This window comes from Mytilus californianus, unplaced genomic scaffold (assembly GCF_021869535.1).
Source record: "Mytilus californianus isolate M0D057914Y unplaced genomic scaffold, xbMytCali1.0.p SCAF_1, whole genome shotgun sequence".
NCBI classification, from domain to species: domain Eukaryota; kingdom Metazoa; phylum Mollusca; class Bivalvia; order Mytilida; family Mytilidae; genus Mytilus; species Mytilus californianus.
Window position 1 is genome coordinate 2,177,664 of NW_026262581.1, and position 18,650 is coordinate 2,196,313.

At 30.6% G+C, this 18,650-nt stretch overlaps 1 protein-coding gene across 3 annotated transcripts; it reads right to left on the reverse strand.

Annotated features, from left to right (window-relative positions):
* Window positions 1-1,048: 1,048 nt before the first annotated feature.
* On the reverse strand, window positions 1,049-5,609 carry LOC127734094 (general transcription factor 3C polypeptide 6-like). Of its 3 annotated transcripts, none has more exons than XM_052243849.1 (5): window positions 5,439-5,609; window positions 3,620-3,697; window positions 2,664-2,772; window positions 1,919-2,077; window positions 1,049-1,387 (listed from the first exon to the last, which is right to left on the reverse strand). In XM_052243849.1, the coding sequence occupies exons 1-5, from the start codon at window positions 5,478-5,480 to the stop codon at window positions 1,317-1,319; spliced, it is 459 nt and encodes a 152-aa protein (XP_052099809.1). In that variant the 5' UTR covers window positions 5,481-5,609; the 3' UTR covers window positions 1,049-1,316. The 3 variants fall into 3 exon arrangements, with proteins under 3 accessions (XP_052099809.1, XP_052099726.1, XP_052099890.1); XM_052243766.1 differs by having other exon boundaries at window positions 1,049-1,405; XM_052243930.1 differs by lacking the exon at window positions 5,439-5,609 and adding an exon at window positions 4,737-4,891 and having other exon boundaries at window positions 1,049-1,405.
* Between the last annotated feature and the right edge of the window lie 13,041 nt (window positions 5,610-18,650).

Sequence of the window (18,650 nt, forward strand, 5' to 3'; positions counted from 1 at the left end):
ATTACAAAAAATGTTGACTTTTTTTTCAAGTAGTCACTGAACCATGAAAATGAGGTCAAGGACAATGGACATATGACAGACAGAAACTTCGTAACATAAGGCATCTATATACAAAGTATGAAGCATCCAGGTCTTCTAGCTTCTAAAATATAATGCTTTTAAGAAGTTAGCTAACGCCGCCGCTGGATCACTATCCCTATGTCGAGCTTTCTGCGACAAAAGTCGCAGGCTCGACAAAAATGGGTAAACACAGTCTTTGTAGGGCAATAACTCATATAAGGAGTTGACTAAAAATTTTGGCCATGCTGACTTGGTAGATGTTTTCCTGCAGATCATTTTTTATGCTTACAGTTCCTCTCTTTCTACTATTATAGATAAATAAAAACACACACAAAAATGGTAAAATTCTTCTTTCAAGGGCCATAACTCCTTTAAGGAGTCAACTGACAATTTTGACCATGAGACTTATTTGTAGATCTTATCCTGCTGATCGTTTTTGCCATTTACAGTTTCAGTTTATCTATTATAGTTTTATAGATTATATCCGAAATTTCAAAAATTGTTAAATTTCTGTAAGGAGTTGTCCTACAGTTATTGATTAAATGGACAGTAGGTAGATCTTGTTATTCTGAAGACATCTGCTCTGTCAGATTTTCTCTGTATTAAAGATAATAGACAATACTTTTATTTTACCTCAATCTTCTATTTTCAGCTTTGATGGCTATATCTGTTGGCGGACTGGATCATCGAAAACCTTTTTAAAAATTAAATACCCAAGAGTGATTGTGATCTAGTTTGGCTCCAATTGGCTCAGTAGTTTCAGAGAAAATTTTTGGTAAAAATTAACAGATTACAGATGATGGACGCCAAGTGATAAGAATAATTAACATGGCCCTTTGGATCCGATCAATATTGTCTTCATAATGAAAAAAGTCTTGACAAGATGATTGATGAACATTGGTAACACTGTGTTCCCAAACCACTTAGTGGCGGGGCATAATAGCATTTTATCTTACATATCCAATGAGAAACAACAAAAATAATGCTCAATATTTTTTCCCTGATTTGTTCAGTGTTTCAGAAAGACAAGTGATTTATTACATTACAACATATTGATGTCCATGTAACACATTACTTATATTGATGGATACATTCACAGTCAGAACTTTCATATATTTCAAGAACATACTAATGTCATCAACAATGTATTTCAATATTTCTCATTTAATATGTCCTTCTCAATATGCTCACATCTCACATAACAAATCATGAACAGAGATCCTCATTGTTGACAGCCATTGAGAGCTTTATAGAGTTCATCCATCTGGACCTGTACTTGTCCTTGCACTCTCATCCTCTGCTGCCATATCTACATTCTCAATTGTATCTGAAGAAGTTAATGGCTCTTAAAAAAATAATAGAATAAAAAAAAATTTTAACATTGTAACCTATTTAAAAAAATTACCATGGTAAACCACACATATAATTTTTAACAATTCAGTACAATGTAATAATTTATTTCATTGTTGTGCAAATGTTTCTGCAATTTTTTTCTACATTTACAGATGGCATTGATAATTTTGATGCATTTAAAGTCATAAGAAACTTCAAATTTTAAAATGTTTTATATACACATTTGAAAAAACTGCCTTAAATCTAACAGTTTAAGTTCCATGACTCTGAATGTTTTCAAATCATAAGCTAACTTAATTTTACTAATCCCAATAATTAGGTCAAGTTTCCCTTAACTCTGGGACAAAAAAAAACCCTTCTCATCAGACTTCAGGCTCCTGGCTTGTCACAAACATTTAAAGAATGATATGTTTAAAGCTTAAAATGTGTGTGAGTTTGTAGAAGGGGTAAGAATGCCCAAAACAGAAAGAAAACTCTTTTATATCTTGAAATTATTCTTGTATACCTCCATCAGTTTCATCCTCTGGTGTTAGAAATGCTCGCTTCATGATCAGTTTTTTGTTGACAACATGAGAGAATTGTAAATCAACTGCTGTATTAATACTATCTTCTCCTAACAAATGATGTAATATATTCTGTCGTGTTTCCTTTAATTGGCTGGCTTCTGTAAAGAAAAAACATTTTTAAATGTTATCAACCGATTCCAAATTTTTATATTTAAGAAATTTTTCATTTTTTAAATGGATCATTTCTTAAGTCTTTGATAATTTGTTTTGTTTTCATTCCAACCTAAAAGTTTTCCCTCAGTTTTAGATACAAAAAATAAATAAATCAGAAGGTTAAACATGATCCCTTTGACACAGGACCTCAATATTGTTCAAGACTGAGCTGTCATATATAAACTTTCTGGAAAAAGGACCACATTCGCAAGCAAGTTAAAACAATTCTTAACCTCTAGAAAAACTTTTTACAGAATTTTTCTTGTTAAATACTAACCTTATTCAAACCATACAAACATGTCAATGAAATACTCAATGAAATACTCTGAAACATAACCAATCCTTCTATTCAAATTAAAAAAATGATTTTTGTTGTTTTTTAATCAACTCTCAGTCTCTACTTAATTTTTTTTTTAAATCTAGTTGAACTACGGTCCTTATAAAATAACTGTCCATAAAACTTTAAGTTTAATTGTCCTTTTCATAAGTATTAGATTGTTAGAAGTCAAAGATTTGCATGTGTACTATTACCTGATTTGTCTTTTTCTTCAAATACTAGGCCTGTTCCTAGTGTGTCCTCATATTCCCCAGTAAATGTATATTGTTCTAACTGAAGCAGTGGCTTGTCAGTATCTATACCCTACAATTTAAAATCATTTAAGTGTCTGAACTACAAAATGTCCCCCTTCAGTTTGGGGCAGATTTGGCTGTTTGAAGAAATTGAGAGCAATAATTATAACTAGTACATTTTTGTGTAATAAGAACAATTTAGGCTGTATTTCAATATTAGTATTTTTCCCTTTTAAAAATATATAAGTTCTAAGTCCAAAGATAGAAGTTTCGACTCAGATAAACAAAGTTACATGCAAACAAAATCAAATAGAAAAATTTGTATTAGAGGAGTCAGGATTGGTCAGAATGCTCATAAACATATTAACCCACACCACTTTCTATGTGTCCCTGTCCCAATTCAGGAGCCTTGTATGTCAGTGTTTGAAGTTGGTTGATGTCTGTCATATTTGTTTTTCATTTATTGTTTTGTCATAAATCCGGTCGTAGGTTTTTTCTTTTGAATTGTTACACTTTTTTGTCATGTCAGGGCTTTTTATAGCTGATTATATGGTATGGGTTTTGTTCAGTGTTGAAGGCCATTCAGTGACCTATAGTTGCTGAAATCTCTGTCATCTGGATTATGTTTGACAGTTGTCTCATAAGCAATCATACCACTTTTCCTTTATTTATATCAGGTAGTCATATTTATTTATTCAAGTCATCTTTGGGGTTTTACTTTCTTGTCAAAGGGTAAAATTTCATCTTTTATAGCCTTGATTTTTTGTTTCCAAGTATATAATGGTGACTGTAACAGTTCAATTTATATTTCAATCTGGAAGACCATCGAACTTTTTACAGAATTACAAAGTTCTTCCATTATTTGCAGGCCGATTAGGCATTCCTGTTTTCCAAACTAATCTCAGTTATAAACCTACCAGTACTTGACAATTCCCTTTTACTTTACTCAGAAGGTCAGAGTCCAGTATACCAGATAGTTCCACAATAAATGTCATCTGCAAAATAAATTCAAAGTTAAAAAAAATTATACTTTTTTGTCTAAATGTACAAATAGACGAAAGACTAATACAGTTTATGTATGAAATAGAATAACCTTTTTCTTACTTTTTGATCATTCTCTTCTTATCTAATTTCATGCATTTGTCATGTAAAGAGAAATACAGTTCAAGAAACAGAAATATAACTTTTAGGTAAACTGTAATTTCAATAAAATCTGTATATACCATGTATACTACATCATTCTGTGCTTCCAAAACACAGGCACTTGTCTCTGAAAAAACAATCCTATATACCTTAATATATCATTTAATCCTGAAAACCTTGAAAGGTAGATATATAGACACACATAAAAAGTAATAAAGAAGGGGAAGGTTTGTTAGATATAGTAGTCAATTTCATTGTTTTGAAAATTTCAACAAACAATTTGCTCACTTTATGATCCTGTATATTTCAGGTGTTATATTGAGGTATATAGGAATTTTTTTTCAGAGACAAGTGCCTGTGTTCCAAAAGACTTAATGTTTTGTCAATGACATAGTTTATATGTTACTTTGTTTAAATGTACTTCAATCACTCTAATCATTTGCTTTGCTTCAATATGTAATAATTCATTTGATTGTATTGCTCAAGTTTTGGGCACTATGGTCATCAGTTAACATGGTTAATAAAAATATCTTATCTTATCTGTTGAAATTGTTATGAATACTTTTTTCAGAAATAAAACTTACTTAAAATGCACAAACCAGATGTATGCAAAGAAAGGATGAAAACCATTAGTATATTTGGTTAATAACACTTATGCCATTTTGGTCGAGGTAAAGGCACAGGCACTTGTCTCTAAAAAAATATACTAAAAACCTTTGCTTGTTGAGTAAATCTGAGACTACTATAACACTATAATGTTATAGTAGTCTCAGAGTAAATGTTACTTGTATATAGGTATTTTTTCAGTGACAAGTGCCTGTGTTATATAGTCCATTTTTCAAAGGTATGATTGCACAGCGAGAATTAGAAAACAATTCAAAATACACTTACTGGTAATTACTGTGTCAGTGATCTTGGTCATACATCCTGTTGTTTAGTTGCTAAATTGATTTGAAAAAATACAAGGAAAAATACCTTGAGGTATTATTGGCCCTATGACAGCAAATGCCCATAATATTCCATTATTTTTTTTTCAATTCATTATAAACATATATTTAACCAGGAACATATATATTGACGTTAGATATACTGTTCCCAGATTTAACTAATTTCATACATTCACTTTTACAGCTTTACTAAAAAAAAAATTTATAGTTTATTCATTTTTCTCTCGAAATGTTTATAATTATTCGTAAGTTTGTATAGTTGATAAGTAGTTAAAAACTAAGTAATCAAGAAAAAAACATGTAACAAATTACAACACAAAAATATGGTCCATTTTGTTCCCGTTGTTTTTAACAGAGACATGTGTATATATGTCTGTTTTTATTTATATAAATAATTATAGTCCGAGTCTATTATGGTCCGAGTTTATATTAGGTCAAGTCATTCAACAGAAGTTTTCAGCATTGGACTTATTCTAATTTCAGTATTTTTTATTCCAATTTATTATACCATTTAACCATTTATGTGTTATATGGGCGAACGGACTAAGTGAATATGATCGAACAGGAAGGGCGAAAGGATCAGGGGCGAGAGTACTCTGGTTCTTGTCACAAACAGGACACAAAAATAATCGCATATCTAACCTACCTCTTCTTCATCATTGTCATCGGCCACGTTTTTATTTGACATTCTATTGTGTGTTGTTACAACTATAAACCTGTGAAGAATAATTCACGATGTATGTTTTTTTTTTATTGTACTGGTTTTCTGTCTTAATCCGTTTAGCTCCAGCTACAGGTGCCCGTATGTTACAGAGGAAGAGGACCAGCCGAAACATGATTATAAAAAAGAAGTACTGACACTCCGTGTCTGTAACTAGTCAGTTTTTTATTCTCTCCGGGTAACACCACAGTACCCTAATTGCACTGAGTACCTAATCTGCACCCGTATTAAAAAAAATACTGAACGGAAATCTTATAAGATTTTCTAGACAATAAACCATTCTTAGTTCTATCAAGTTTGTCATTATGCAATTCTTGTAACGATCTAGACTTGAAGATGTCTTAAGTAGTCATTTTTAAACCATCGATTACATCCATTGCATCGCTTGGTTGTAGATTTATAGACGGATCATTTGTATCTGCCTTTGTAAGCCAAAAACGTGAAATTTTGATATTACATGTAAAAAGTTGCCTTACTGGCTAATCCTTTTCTATGTTCAATATTGCAATGTTAAAGAAAGATTCATTTAAAAACTTTTTTCCATCGTATTTATCATTAGCCTATTCTTAACATAGTTGAAACATGGGCAGATACAAATGGCCAGTCTATAAATCTACATGGTTTTGACTCTGAATTGGTATCGTCTAGTACCAGAAAAAAACCATTAAGAGACAAGAAGATATTCAGGAGGAATTTGCATTATATATGCTAAATGTGTCATTGTTCAAGTTATCAAATAATTACAAAATAAACACACTTATATAAATTGAATCAGATTAAATCCTTTTTTTTTTCAACCTGCCAAAATATGTTTTGTTAGTGCAAGGATTTTTATAATATTACTATACAAATCCTTGGTTAGTGGTAGTATATATTTCACCAAAAATTCTCAGTACTGGTAATGTTCAAGACTTTGCATCTCTATACGTTCATTTGTTAGAAGGTGTAGACAAGTATAGCCAGCTTGTAGAAATTATGATTCAGGGCGATATTACTGCCTATACAAACACCCAAGCAGATTTTGTATTGTATGACGAATCTGATCATTTTTATTTTGATGATGTATATCATAGTTATGACAGTATGTTGCCAAGAAATAATCTTGATCACAAACGCACTAATAACAGTGGTAAATTGCTACTGAATACATGTACCTTGTTAACTATACAAGGGTGTCACATAAATTTTTAGATTTAACAGGTTTAAATTTTGTCTTGTAGGAGAGAGGCGAAATATTCCAAAGGGATCGATAATCAAATTCATCAATCGAAAACGAACTGACAACGCCACGGCAAAAAATGAAAAACCAGTAAAAGACAAACGGCAATATACAAAACACAACATAGAAAACTAAAGGCTGAGCAACACGAAATCCACCAAAACCGGGGTGGTCTCAGGTGCTCCGGATGTATAAGCAGATCCTGCTTCCTATGTGGCACCCATCGTGTTGCTCATGCAAGTACAAACCTGGTGATATGTCTTATTCGGTAGTTCGTATTGTAGCTTTGTTTGTCCATGATTTCAATAATCAATCACAATTGAGTCTAATACCAGTTAAATACACTTAGTCCGATGAATCTATTGACCTATACAAGATGAATATTCAAAGTAAGGAATCTATTCATATTTTTTTTATGAAAGACGAGCTCCTTGACACTGACAGTATGGTCAAATCCTTTAATTCCACACTACTCGAAGGCTCAAGTAAGTAAGCTAAATTTGTTACACATAAAACTTGAACTGCGATAAATAATTTCCCGGGCCTTTTAATGCCAGGTACAGGAAATCTTTCTATTACTATAGTCTATAGACGGCAATGCAAATATGAAGAAAAAATATATAAACAAAAAATATGTACCAAAATGAGCAAGAGCATAGAGAAGGACCACAAAAATATGGGCATTGATTGATAAAAATAGATATCTGATTCCTTACCCCAGGACGAAATTTTTCAATCATTGCAAAAACTTAACACCGAAAATTTGGACTTACGCCAATTTCAAAAAGACATAATTCCATGTTTTGAAAACAAGAAGTCAAAATTGATTTTGATAGTGATATCTGAACGGGAAAATTAAACCAGGAGAAGTTAATTGTCAAAGCTATCAATGCAAATTATTGAAAACTGGTAAAACTGCTGCTGGTGACTTCGTATCTAATGAAATACCAAAGGCACTTCTGTACTTGTAAAACTAGTCAATTTCATATATGATAGTGGCAGTTTTCCTCAGTATGGAATGAGACTTTTATAGTTCCTATACCAGAAAGGGCAGTTAAAATTGACCCAGGTATAATTATAAAGCTGGAAATTAGACATAAGACTTAAAGCTTTATTTAGAGTCGGTATGTGCAAATACAAGTATAAAACATAAGCTCTGAAGAGCCTTTAAAACCGACAGAGCAACAAATAAAACATTTACATACATATCAAGTCATGCACACATAAATTAAACATCTAAAGCAAGAGTTCATATCAGTATATAAACATGCAGCACAAAACTAAAAGCATCTTACAAGTTAAACACACACTGAAACATGCACTTGTGAGATAAAAGCACAAAAGCAAAAATAAAATGGTTTGCACATTAAAAGCACATATAGATTAGTTAGTTACGAAAACTAGCACAAAGCAGCAGAAGCACTATAGTAAAGATAATAAAATAAAATTGCCATGCTGAAAATAAAGCATTAAACCAAAAATAATGAACAGAAATTAACTGGTTTTGCAGGCAAAACATTGGCATGAGCTGCCAGACCAAGAATTTATCAAGTTCTTGAATTAATTTAAAGATGATTGCTTACGTAGCACATCTGGTAGCTCATTCCAAAGCTTAGCACCTGCATACCTTAAAGATTGTAGGCCGTATGCAGTTGTTCTTACATGTGGTAGGTCGGCTGTATTCTGGTATCTGAAAGAGTAAGTGTTTTCCTTTAAGTGTATTAAATCATGGAGATAAACAGGGCAATCTTTATTAATAATTTTGAAAACTTCAATAGCCAATGATCGCATTCTTCTTATTTTTAAAGATGGTAATTTTGATTTGCAGAGTAGATCTTCATAACTTGCTGAATAGTCTTCATAGTTAAACCTTAGTGCTCTCTCTTGAATTTTCTCTATCTTTTTTGTATTAACCTCCCCACAGAAGTGTCAAACTAGTGGGCAGTAATTAAAGTTGGACATTATGAAAGAATAATATATTGTTAATTTTCCGAGTTTAGTCAGGTGTTTTCCTATTCTTTTTAATACATTTATATATATAACTGTTTGGATGCTTTTTTACATATTATAGAGACATGTTCATTGAAATTTAGTTTAAAATCTATTGTTACGCCTAGAAGTTTAACGTTATCTTCACATTCTATTTCATTACCTTCTAATTTAAATTTTAGGTTTTTGTCTTTAGTTTTTTTACCTACAGCTGTTGCTTGAAATATTTCTGGATTTGCTTTCATTTTATTTATTGAGATATTGTGAAACAATTCAAACGAAAAAAATATCAGACATGAACCAAAGACAACAACTGTTATTACAGGCTCCTGATTTTAGACTGATACATAAAGAATTTAGCCCAACAATGTTAGATTTGCAAATTTGCGTCAGCATATTTTTGTTCTTCCATCAGCGGGATTCGAAACCCTGCTCTAATGACGGCGGTTGTCTTAGGTTCATGTCTGTTATTTTTTTCGTTTGAATTGTTTCACATTATTCATGTCTGTCATATTTGTTTTTCTAATTGTTGAAGGTCGTATAAGGTGACCTATAATTGCTCATTTGAACTATGGTGGGTAGTTGTCTCATTGGCATTCATACCCCATCTCCATATTTTTATAATGATGGTAAATTGAGGTAAAATATTTAAAGAAATACATTTTAATATTTCATATAAAACTAAGTTAATCTTACATGTATTTGTAGAAAATAAATAATTCTTGTATAAAGCTTTTTGTGTAAAAAGATATAATTAGAAAGTCTCTAATGTTATGTAACTTTTGATATATAAGTATTAGATGTGAAATTCTTCCTATTTGACACTTAGCGATATAAATAAGGTTTGACAGCTTAAACTCTTAGAAGTATTTCCTTTAGCAAATATATTAATTCTTTTCTATTGTTCACATAGAATTCTATCTAACCAAAATAATCGGATTTCCCTAATGGTCATAAAAACAAGGTATTTAGTAATTAAAAATAGTTCTTATACTATATGCAATAAGTCAACTATATTTGGTGTTTGGAAATATTCTATGATGTACATGTCAGTCTCGCAGGTTTTATTTGACCTTGACCTCATTTTCACGGTTCATTGCTCAGTGTTAAGTTTATGTGTTTCAGTCTGTTTTTCTTAAACTATAAGCAATAGGTGGAGGCAAGTGGAAAGATCCACGGTACCTGTAAACTGATGCGTTGCCCCAAGAAGTTGATACCTAACGTATCAGTGTTCTTTTCGTTGGAAAAGAAAAATAACTCCGTGATATACATTCTAAAGGAGAATGGCGAACAAAGAAAGGAGCATGGAGAACGGAGAATGGCGAAAGGATAACAAAGAAAAGAGTTCGGAGAAAGGAGCATGGAGAAAGGAATACGGAGCATGGAGAACGGAATACGGAACAAGGAGACAGGAGTACGGAGAACGGAGAACGGAACAAGGAGAAAGGAGTACGGAGAGCGGAGAAAGGTGGCCCATGACGGAGCTTAATTTTGGACATTTGTTTTGAACATAGGATTTTAAATTGAACTATATTGTTTCACTTTTTGTGTATATATTGTATATATGTTCTATGGTTAAAAATTGGTTGTTAAATAGCAAGTAAGTTAAAGTTAAAATAGAGAAAATAGCAAATAAGTTTAAGTTAGAGTTAAAATAGATAAAATAGCAAATAAGTTTAAGTTAAAGTTAAAATAGATTAAATAACTAGTACGTAGGTAAAAAAAAAAAGATAAGATAGAAAGTAAGTTAAAGTAAAAAAAAATCTATGTAAGAAATAGGTTAAATTAAATATGGAGTCATTGATAGAGCTAAATTTGAAAAAAAATGTCTAAATTGAGATAAACGATTATATATGAATTATTATATTTAAGTACCTAAATATCTTTATTAAAAATGCTGATAAAAAAATAACATTTAATTTGGAAGACTTTAAATGGCAAATAAGATACTAAAATGGTGATGACTGATGTTAAAGAAAATAAAGAAATATATGATGATTAGTAAAATATTTATAGTTTACTTAATAGAAAATACAAAAAGTAACTTACAGTAACTATTATATTGAAATGTAATATATCTTAGAAGTTAACGTTCAGGCGGTTCAAATTCATTTAACTTCAAAGAGTAGAAAGAAATACCCTTGTTTATATGAGAATCGTAAAATAATGCCTTAAACTTTAACCTTCAAAAGATAAAAGTACATAAAAAAAATAAGATCTGTAAGAAGAGGTTGGTTGTTTAAAGACTTAAAAACAGAAGAAAATGCCGAGGTTAGGCAACGTGTCCTAGAAGGAACAAATATAGAGAAATAAATAATTACTAGTAGTAATTTAAAGAGAAATGCACGTGTAAAAATAAATAAATGTTGGTTGATTGTTTAAGTTTGAATGGTTCTATAGCGATTACGATCAAGTGTTGAGTAAACATGTGTTTTAAGGTTCCCGTATGTAAGAATTTAATGTTAGTTTAATCATAAGAATTTAAATTTAGTTGCGCACCTAAATAAATTAAGTGCTAAATATCTTGACCTAGCTAGTCATCATGTAAAACCTTGATTAAAGCAAACATAACGTATTCTAACATAGGCAAATCATTATCCATAAATGTAAAATCTTAACTGTAATCAAATGTTTTAGAAAACTATCCATTGTAAAACAAACAACAAATCCGACTAAAGTAGTATAATATAAAAATGAGGGTCTGATCTGCAGTAGTTCTGGAGTCGGAGCAAAGTACCCAAAAAAATATGAGCATACTCCAGAGAGAGGAAATGACTCGGGTATGTTTGGAGTTCGAGTAGACCTCCAAGAAAAGTGGGCGTACCACATATAAGAAATAGAGAAACGAAAATAATAATGATAATAAAAAAAACACCAACGCTCTTACAATAATGAATAAAAGGATCTGTAAATGTAAAACATTTAAGATAAAATTGTTTTATTAATAAAAAAAAAACCCAACAACAGAATAAGAATATCTAAAACGCAATAAGTCATCATGGTCATAACAACTTGTCTAACCGATATATCCAATATCAACGGATCATAAACCAATAAGTCATATAGCCAAATCCAGTTAAGAAAATATTAAAAAAAAAATCGTTTTTAAAATTAAAACAAGTTTAAGAAGAAATAAATTCGAATGTAAAATTGCGGAGCAATTTCTTCGAACAACAGGGATATATAATGATGGTAAATTGAGGTAAAATATTTAAAGAAATACATTTTAATATTTCATATAAAACTAAGTTAATCTTACATGTATTTGTAGAAAATAAATAATTCTTGTATAAAGCTTTTTGTGTAAAAAGATATAATTAGAAAGTCTCTAATGTTATGTAACTTTTGATATATAAGTATTAGATGTGAAATTCTTCCTATTTGACACTTAGCGATATAAATAAGGTTTGACAGCTTAAACTCTTAGAAGTATTTCCTTTAGCAAATATATTAATTCTTTTCTATTGTTCATATAGAATTCTATCTAACCAAAATAATCGGATTTCCCTAATGGTCATAAAAACAAGGTATTTAGTAATTAAAAATAGTAACCCCAAATTATGTAAAAATGTGAATAAGGTAAAAGAGATCTAACCTATAGAAACTGTTCTTATAAAAATAAGTATTCTAAAAGTCATTTTGATTGGTGAATAAAACAAGTCCAACCAGCACGTGTTCTTAGGGTTTAAAATAGGAAACCCTAAGGAATCAAACATTACTCTAATGGTTGGACTCGAAATAAACATATATAGACATCTTTGTTTTATTCACCAGGTTCGTAAACTTATAAATTTGTTTAATGAAAAATATAACGTAACCTTATTAATCTTTTAATGTAACTATTTTATAACAGAAATCTTTCTTTATTAACGTTACCATAAATATCATAATAAACTATTTTAATTAATTAATGAAGTATTTTGATAATTGTTAATTCAAGTTCATTTTAAGAATCAAACTCTTTTATTTCATATTAATGTATTTTGATTAAATTACTCTAATGGTTGGACTCGAAATAAACATATATAGACATCTTTGTTTTATTCACCAGGAGGCATCGAAAGAACGCGAACGACAGTCCCCCAAATTGTCGTAGTTAAAATAGTGAACAGAGACTATGTAAACACAAGAGCGACGACAACATTAACCTTCAGCGGGAGAGGGGAGGCAACTGCCTTAGTCTGTCCTGCCCCCTCTTTCCCGCATAACATTTTGATATTAAGAGTTTAACTTGAATTCTATGTCAAAAAGGGAACCCCAAGCTTTTGAAAACAAACAATATTAACAACCAACTAGGCTATATAAAAATATAGCCTTCGTAAATCGAGTAATGCCTTTCCTCTTCGGCTTTATCTAGGGTTGCACGTAACACAGTACATCATTAGTGGCAAGTAGAATGGCGTATCTTTCAGATCAGAACTGTTTTATCTGTCGTCAAGGATGATAATATGTAATTACCGTGCAGTCACATCAAATTATAATTTTATTATATATATAATTTTATTATAATATATATATACACGCCTGAAAAAGTGTTCAAAACAATACTAATAATAAAAAAGGAAACAATAAATGTAGGTATCTATAAATATTTCGGATAACAGATATCCTTCATCAGTATGATTATGATGATGTAAAATGAATCATATCAATCTTTTCTGATTTGACTAAAACAATCTTTATCGGTATACAATTAAAAACCGAACAACGCTTGTATAATTCTAAAATTTAAAAAAACTGAATTGTGACTTTTTGTCTTATGATTTTTTTGTCCTGTGACTTTCTGTCATACATTCTAAATATTCATATCACAACCACATCTCAGTTTAAACCTCTTCTGAACATTTGACGGTTCTTACTATGTATTAGTTACCTAAATTACACAAAAAAAAACCCGTAAAATATCTTTTTATCTTGGCCTCTAGTAAGTGTTCTATAACTTATCGTTCAGTGCTTTTAACTAGTTCCTTAACTACTATCAAAGAACTTATCATTAACTTTTGTAATAAAACAAATGAAAATATTGGAATTGACTATTTTTGGAGTGTAAAACCAAATCTTTGGATGTGTGCTTTTGATGGTCCGTATGATTCGGATGACAGTTTTGACTAGCTGTTCATATCAAACAAAAGTTTTCCTATCTAATTAAATGATCGTTTGAAAAATGTATTTGCAGCAACTCATATAAAGCCTTCTTCTCTAATGAGAAAGGCTAAGTATGCTAGATATACTTACTGGAGGTATGATGAGATGATTGAAGCTGTGAATTTTCTCCTTGACGACAGTTAAGTACATTTCGGCATTAAAGTTTATCGACAGGTTGTATGTATTCCTATGGCCACCAATAGCGCCCCTTTAATAGCAGACTTGTTCTTGTACTATTATGAATCGCAGTTTATGGTCCAACAAAGTAAAGACCCGTCTAAATTGTATGTAATTAATGAATTAAACAACCCTTACTGGTATCTTGACGATGTAATCAAGAATTTTCTAAATATTCTGCCGAAATTTACCCGTATGAACTTACTTTAAATAAATCAAATATTAACGGTAATAGCTGTCCTTTCCTAGAATTAGATATTTCAGTTTTACACCAGAAACTCTACACTAAAATTTCCGACTAAAGGGACGATATATCTTTCCCCATTGTTAATTTTCCTTTTGTGGACGGTGATGTTCCTTTGACACCATCTTACGGTGTTTACATATCACAACTCGTTCGCTATGCCCGGAACGTAATCTATGTGTTACTTGTAAATTATTGAGTCAAGGATTTCGTTACTACACATTACTTAAAACTTTTACTAAATTCTTCCATAGATACAAAGATTTGTTTTAGAAGTTTGTCTGTACCTGTAGAAGACTTATTACAAACGGGATCTAGCACATCCTAATTTCTACGATATTGTTGTTTACCGAGCCTGTAAATTTAGATACGATTCGGGTAAACTTATTGATCATTTAAATAAACTTATTCCAAAAGGTTACCAATTCAACACTGCATGCAATTAGATCTTTTGAATATTGTTTTATCGCTATAAATATTGATTTTGTTATCAGTAAATTAAAACAAAGTAAATATTATTGTTATGCACATATGTAATTTAAGGTTTAATACCTATATATTTTAGCATTGCACAAGGTCATGTTTTTCTCTTTACGATAAATTCATTGCTATGATTGGATGTTGGATGTGTACTGATTGATATCTTAGTCTTAGAAACATGATTTTTTTATTAGTTGTTATTGGCTTTGAACTAGCTGTCAGTAACTGCGAATACTCTCAGATCTGTACTTGGTGTCTTTTGTGTTTTTATTAGTGTTTGTATGCGTATTGTATCGATCTGATGAGTGAAGTCTTTTTCAACTGATTTTTCTCGGATTACCTTGAGGGACGGGCGGAATCAGGCGGGGGCGATGCGGGTGTGTGCTCCACCCTAAAATTTGCAAAGCATGGGTTGTCAGCTTAATAATGAATATTTCGATAATTTTACCTCAAAATTTTTTTCGAAAATTTAAGTTTGCGCCCTTCCTAACCTAAAATCCTGGATCCGCCACTGTTATCGCTTCATATATAAAATATTATCAATGAAATTTCATGAAAAAACTTTTTTAAGAAGATTTATTTGTAATCAACATGTTTTGTCTTGAGAAATATATATCAGCAAAAAAGCCATGAATATCATAATAACGAACATGTACCTAGATACAGTGGTCATCTAAGTACCCATAATGCACGCGGGTGAATTTTAAGATTTGTATGCATATGCATGTTCCTTGTGAATAACAACCATATGACGGACTTAATTATACAGAGTTATCTACCTTTTGAATACTATCACCACTAGTTTTGTAATTCAACATACTGTGACTGGTTATGGTTAACATGGGATTAATACATGAAACTGATTGCATTTTTATTTTGTACTATAGTTCTTATAGAATAGATATTATTATGTGTGCTTTCGTATTTTGAAGTAATCATTATAGGTTTACCTATATATGTAAAAAATATTCCTATGTGAACTAGATTTATATAATGATGGTAAATTGAGGTAAAATATTTAAAGAAATACATTTTAATATTTCATATAAAACTAAGTTAATCTTACATGTATTTGTAGAAAATAAATAATTCTTGTATAAAGCTTTTTGTGTAAAAAGATATAATTAGAAAGTCTCTAATGTTATGTAACTTTTGATATATAAGTATTAGATGTGAAATTCTTCCTATTTGACACTTAGCGATATAAATAAGGTTTGACAGCTTAAACTCTTAGAAGTATTTCCTTTAGCAAATATATTAATTCTTTTCTATTGTTCACATAGAATTCTATCTAACCAAAATAATCGGATTTCCCTAATGGTCATAAAAACAAGGTATTTAGTAATTAAAAATAGTAACCCCAAATTATGTAAAAATGTGAATAAGGTAAAAGAGATCTAACCTATAGAAACTGTTCTTATAAAAATAAGTATTCTAAAAGTCATTTTGATTGGTGAATAAAACAAGTCCAACCAGCACGTGTTCTTAGGGTTTAAAATAGGAAACCCTAAGGAATCAAACATTACTCTAATGGTTGGACTCAAAATAAACATATATAGACATCTTTGTTTTATTCACCAGGTTCGTAAACTTATAAATTTGTTTAATGAAAAATATAACGTAACCTTATTAATCTTTTAATGTAACTATTTTATAACAGAAATCTTTCTTTATTAACGTTACCATAAATATCATAATAAACTATTTTAATTAATTAATGAAGTATTTTGATAATTGTTAATTCAAGTTCATTTTAAGAATCAAACTCTTTTATTTCATATTAATGTATTTTGATTAAATTACTCTAATGGTTGGACTCGAAATAAACATATATAGACATCTTTGTTTTATTCACCAGGAGGCATCGAAAGAACGCGAACGACAGTCCCCCAAATTGTCGTAGTTAAAATAGTGAACAGAGACTATGTAAACACAAGAGCGACGACAACATTAACCTTCAGCGGGAGAGGGGAGGCAACTGCCTTAGTCTGTCCTGCCCCCTCTTTCCCGCATAACATTAAGATATTACACAAGTCCTACAAGAGGGGGTGGACTGCTTTTGAGGGAGGTGGGAGGTGGGGGCGAGAGGTAGGAGATAGGGGCGGGAGGTGGGAGAAGGGTCCACCCCTCCTACAAGATCATGCGGACTAGTTCAGACCTAAAAATAAATAATTCATTTAAAGGTTATAAAAAAAAAAAACGATTTCTTAAAACTACTTTTGAAAATTTGATTCATAATAAAATGCAAAAAAAAAATGATTACAAAAGTAAACTTTATCTATATAAGAACCTTAAACAAAATTTAATATTTGAAGACTATTTAAAAACACCAAACTTTACATATAGAAAATTAATGACAAAACTAAGAATTAGAGACAATAATTTAAATATAAAAAAGGAAGACATTCTAATAATCCTAGAGAGCAGAGACTATGCCTAAAATGCAACATATTAGAAGATGAAAGACATGTTCTATTAGATTGTAAATTAAATAGAAGGGGAGCTGAGAAAAGTTTTTGATAATTTGGAAATACAGTTTTCTGTTCACGATTTGTCTGATGAAGAAAAGGTGACTTTTATGCTCAATCCTTTAAAACCATCACAAGCAAATAAATTGGGGTCCTACATTAAAAAGTCATTAGAACTGCGAAAACAGGACTCCGGACCATTTATAATTACTGTTACGGTAAATGATTGTGTATATAACAAGGTATTAAATAAAACTGGAAATCAACAGCAAGTTTAGAAAACCTGTATTACTTCTTACTGATAAATTTCATGATGTTAGTTAGATTATTTTTTAATTTGATGTAAATATCATTTTTTTCCTTTTAGTTTTTTTTTTTTTTCAAATTCAACCTATTTATTATGATTTGAAGACATATTGTGCGTTATAACTTACCTTTAGAAATAAATTGCAAACAATTGATAGTATGACTAAACCTTTTCATGTTATGTAAACATGAAAACTTTGGAACTAAGCTTATTCCATGCATGCATGGACGAAGGCAACTAATGTTAACGTAGTCCATGCATGCATGCATGGACCGTAACACAATAGACTTAGTCCATGCAGTGCAAAACATGATCTTGTGTAATGCCAAAATATAGGTATCGACAGATTGTAGTACCGTGAAAGTGCATATTAGTATGTGTATATAAATACTTTTTAGTATGATTTTAATCTACGGATAACAAAATCAATATTTATACCAATAAAAACAATATTCAAAGATATAATTACAGTGTTGAATTGGTAACCCTTTAGAATAAGTTTATTTAAAGGATTGATAAGTTTATTCTGGTCGTATATAAATTTCCGGGCTCGGTAAACAACATCACCGTAAAATTTAGTATCTAAATATTAAGGAAGAATTTAGTAAAGGTTTTAACCAAATTGTGGTAACGAAATTCCTGACTTAATTATTTACCAGTAATACATATATTATGCTCATTAAAATCTCAAACGTCACTACAGACACGTATGGGCATAGAGAGCGAGCTGGGATATATAAACACCGTAAGACAGCGCAAAAGGAACATCGCCGCGTCCAAAAAAGGAAAATTAACAATAGGGAAAGAAAATTCATTCCTTTTGTCATAAATTTTTTTAGAGTTTCTGGTGTAAAACTGAAATGTCTAAATCTAGGAAAGGACACTTATTGCTGCTAATATTTGATATGATGAACACCGCCAAATTCTGTATGTGTCTGTCCCAAACCAGAAACCTGTATTTCAGAGGTTGTCGTTTGTTGCTGTATACCATATTTGTAATTCGTTTATTGTTTTGTACATAAATCAGGCCGTTGGATTTCTCGTTTGATTTTTTTTTTAAATTTATCATTTCAGGGCCTTTTAAAGCTTACTATGCGATATGGGTTTT

Bases quoted from the DNA above. Each gene is read 5' to 3' on its own strand.
- LOC127734094 (XM_052243766.1), bottom strand. From the start codon at position 5,480: ATGTCAAATAAAAACGTGGCCGATGACAATGATGAAGAAGAG. The intron at 3,698-5,438 runs GTAGGTTAGATA...TTTATTTTGCAG, and splicing joins ATGACAATGATGAAGAAGAG to ATGACATTTATTGTGGAACT. The intron at 2,773-3,619 runs GTAGGTTTATAA...TTTAAATTGTAG, and splicing joins AAGGGAATTGTCAAGTACTG to GGTATAGATACTGACAAGCC.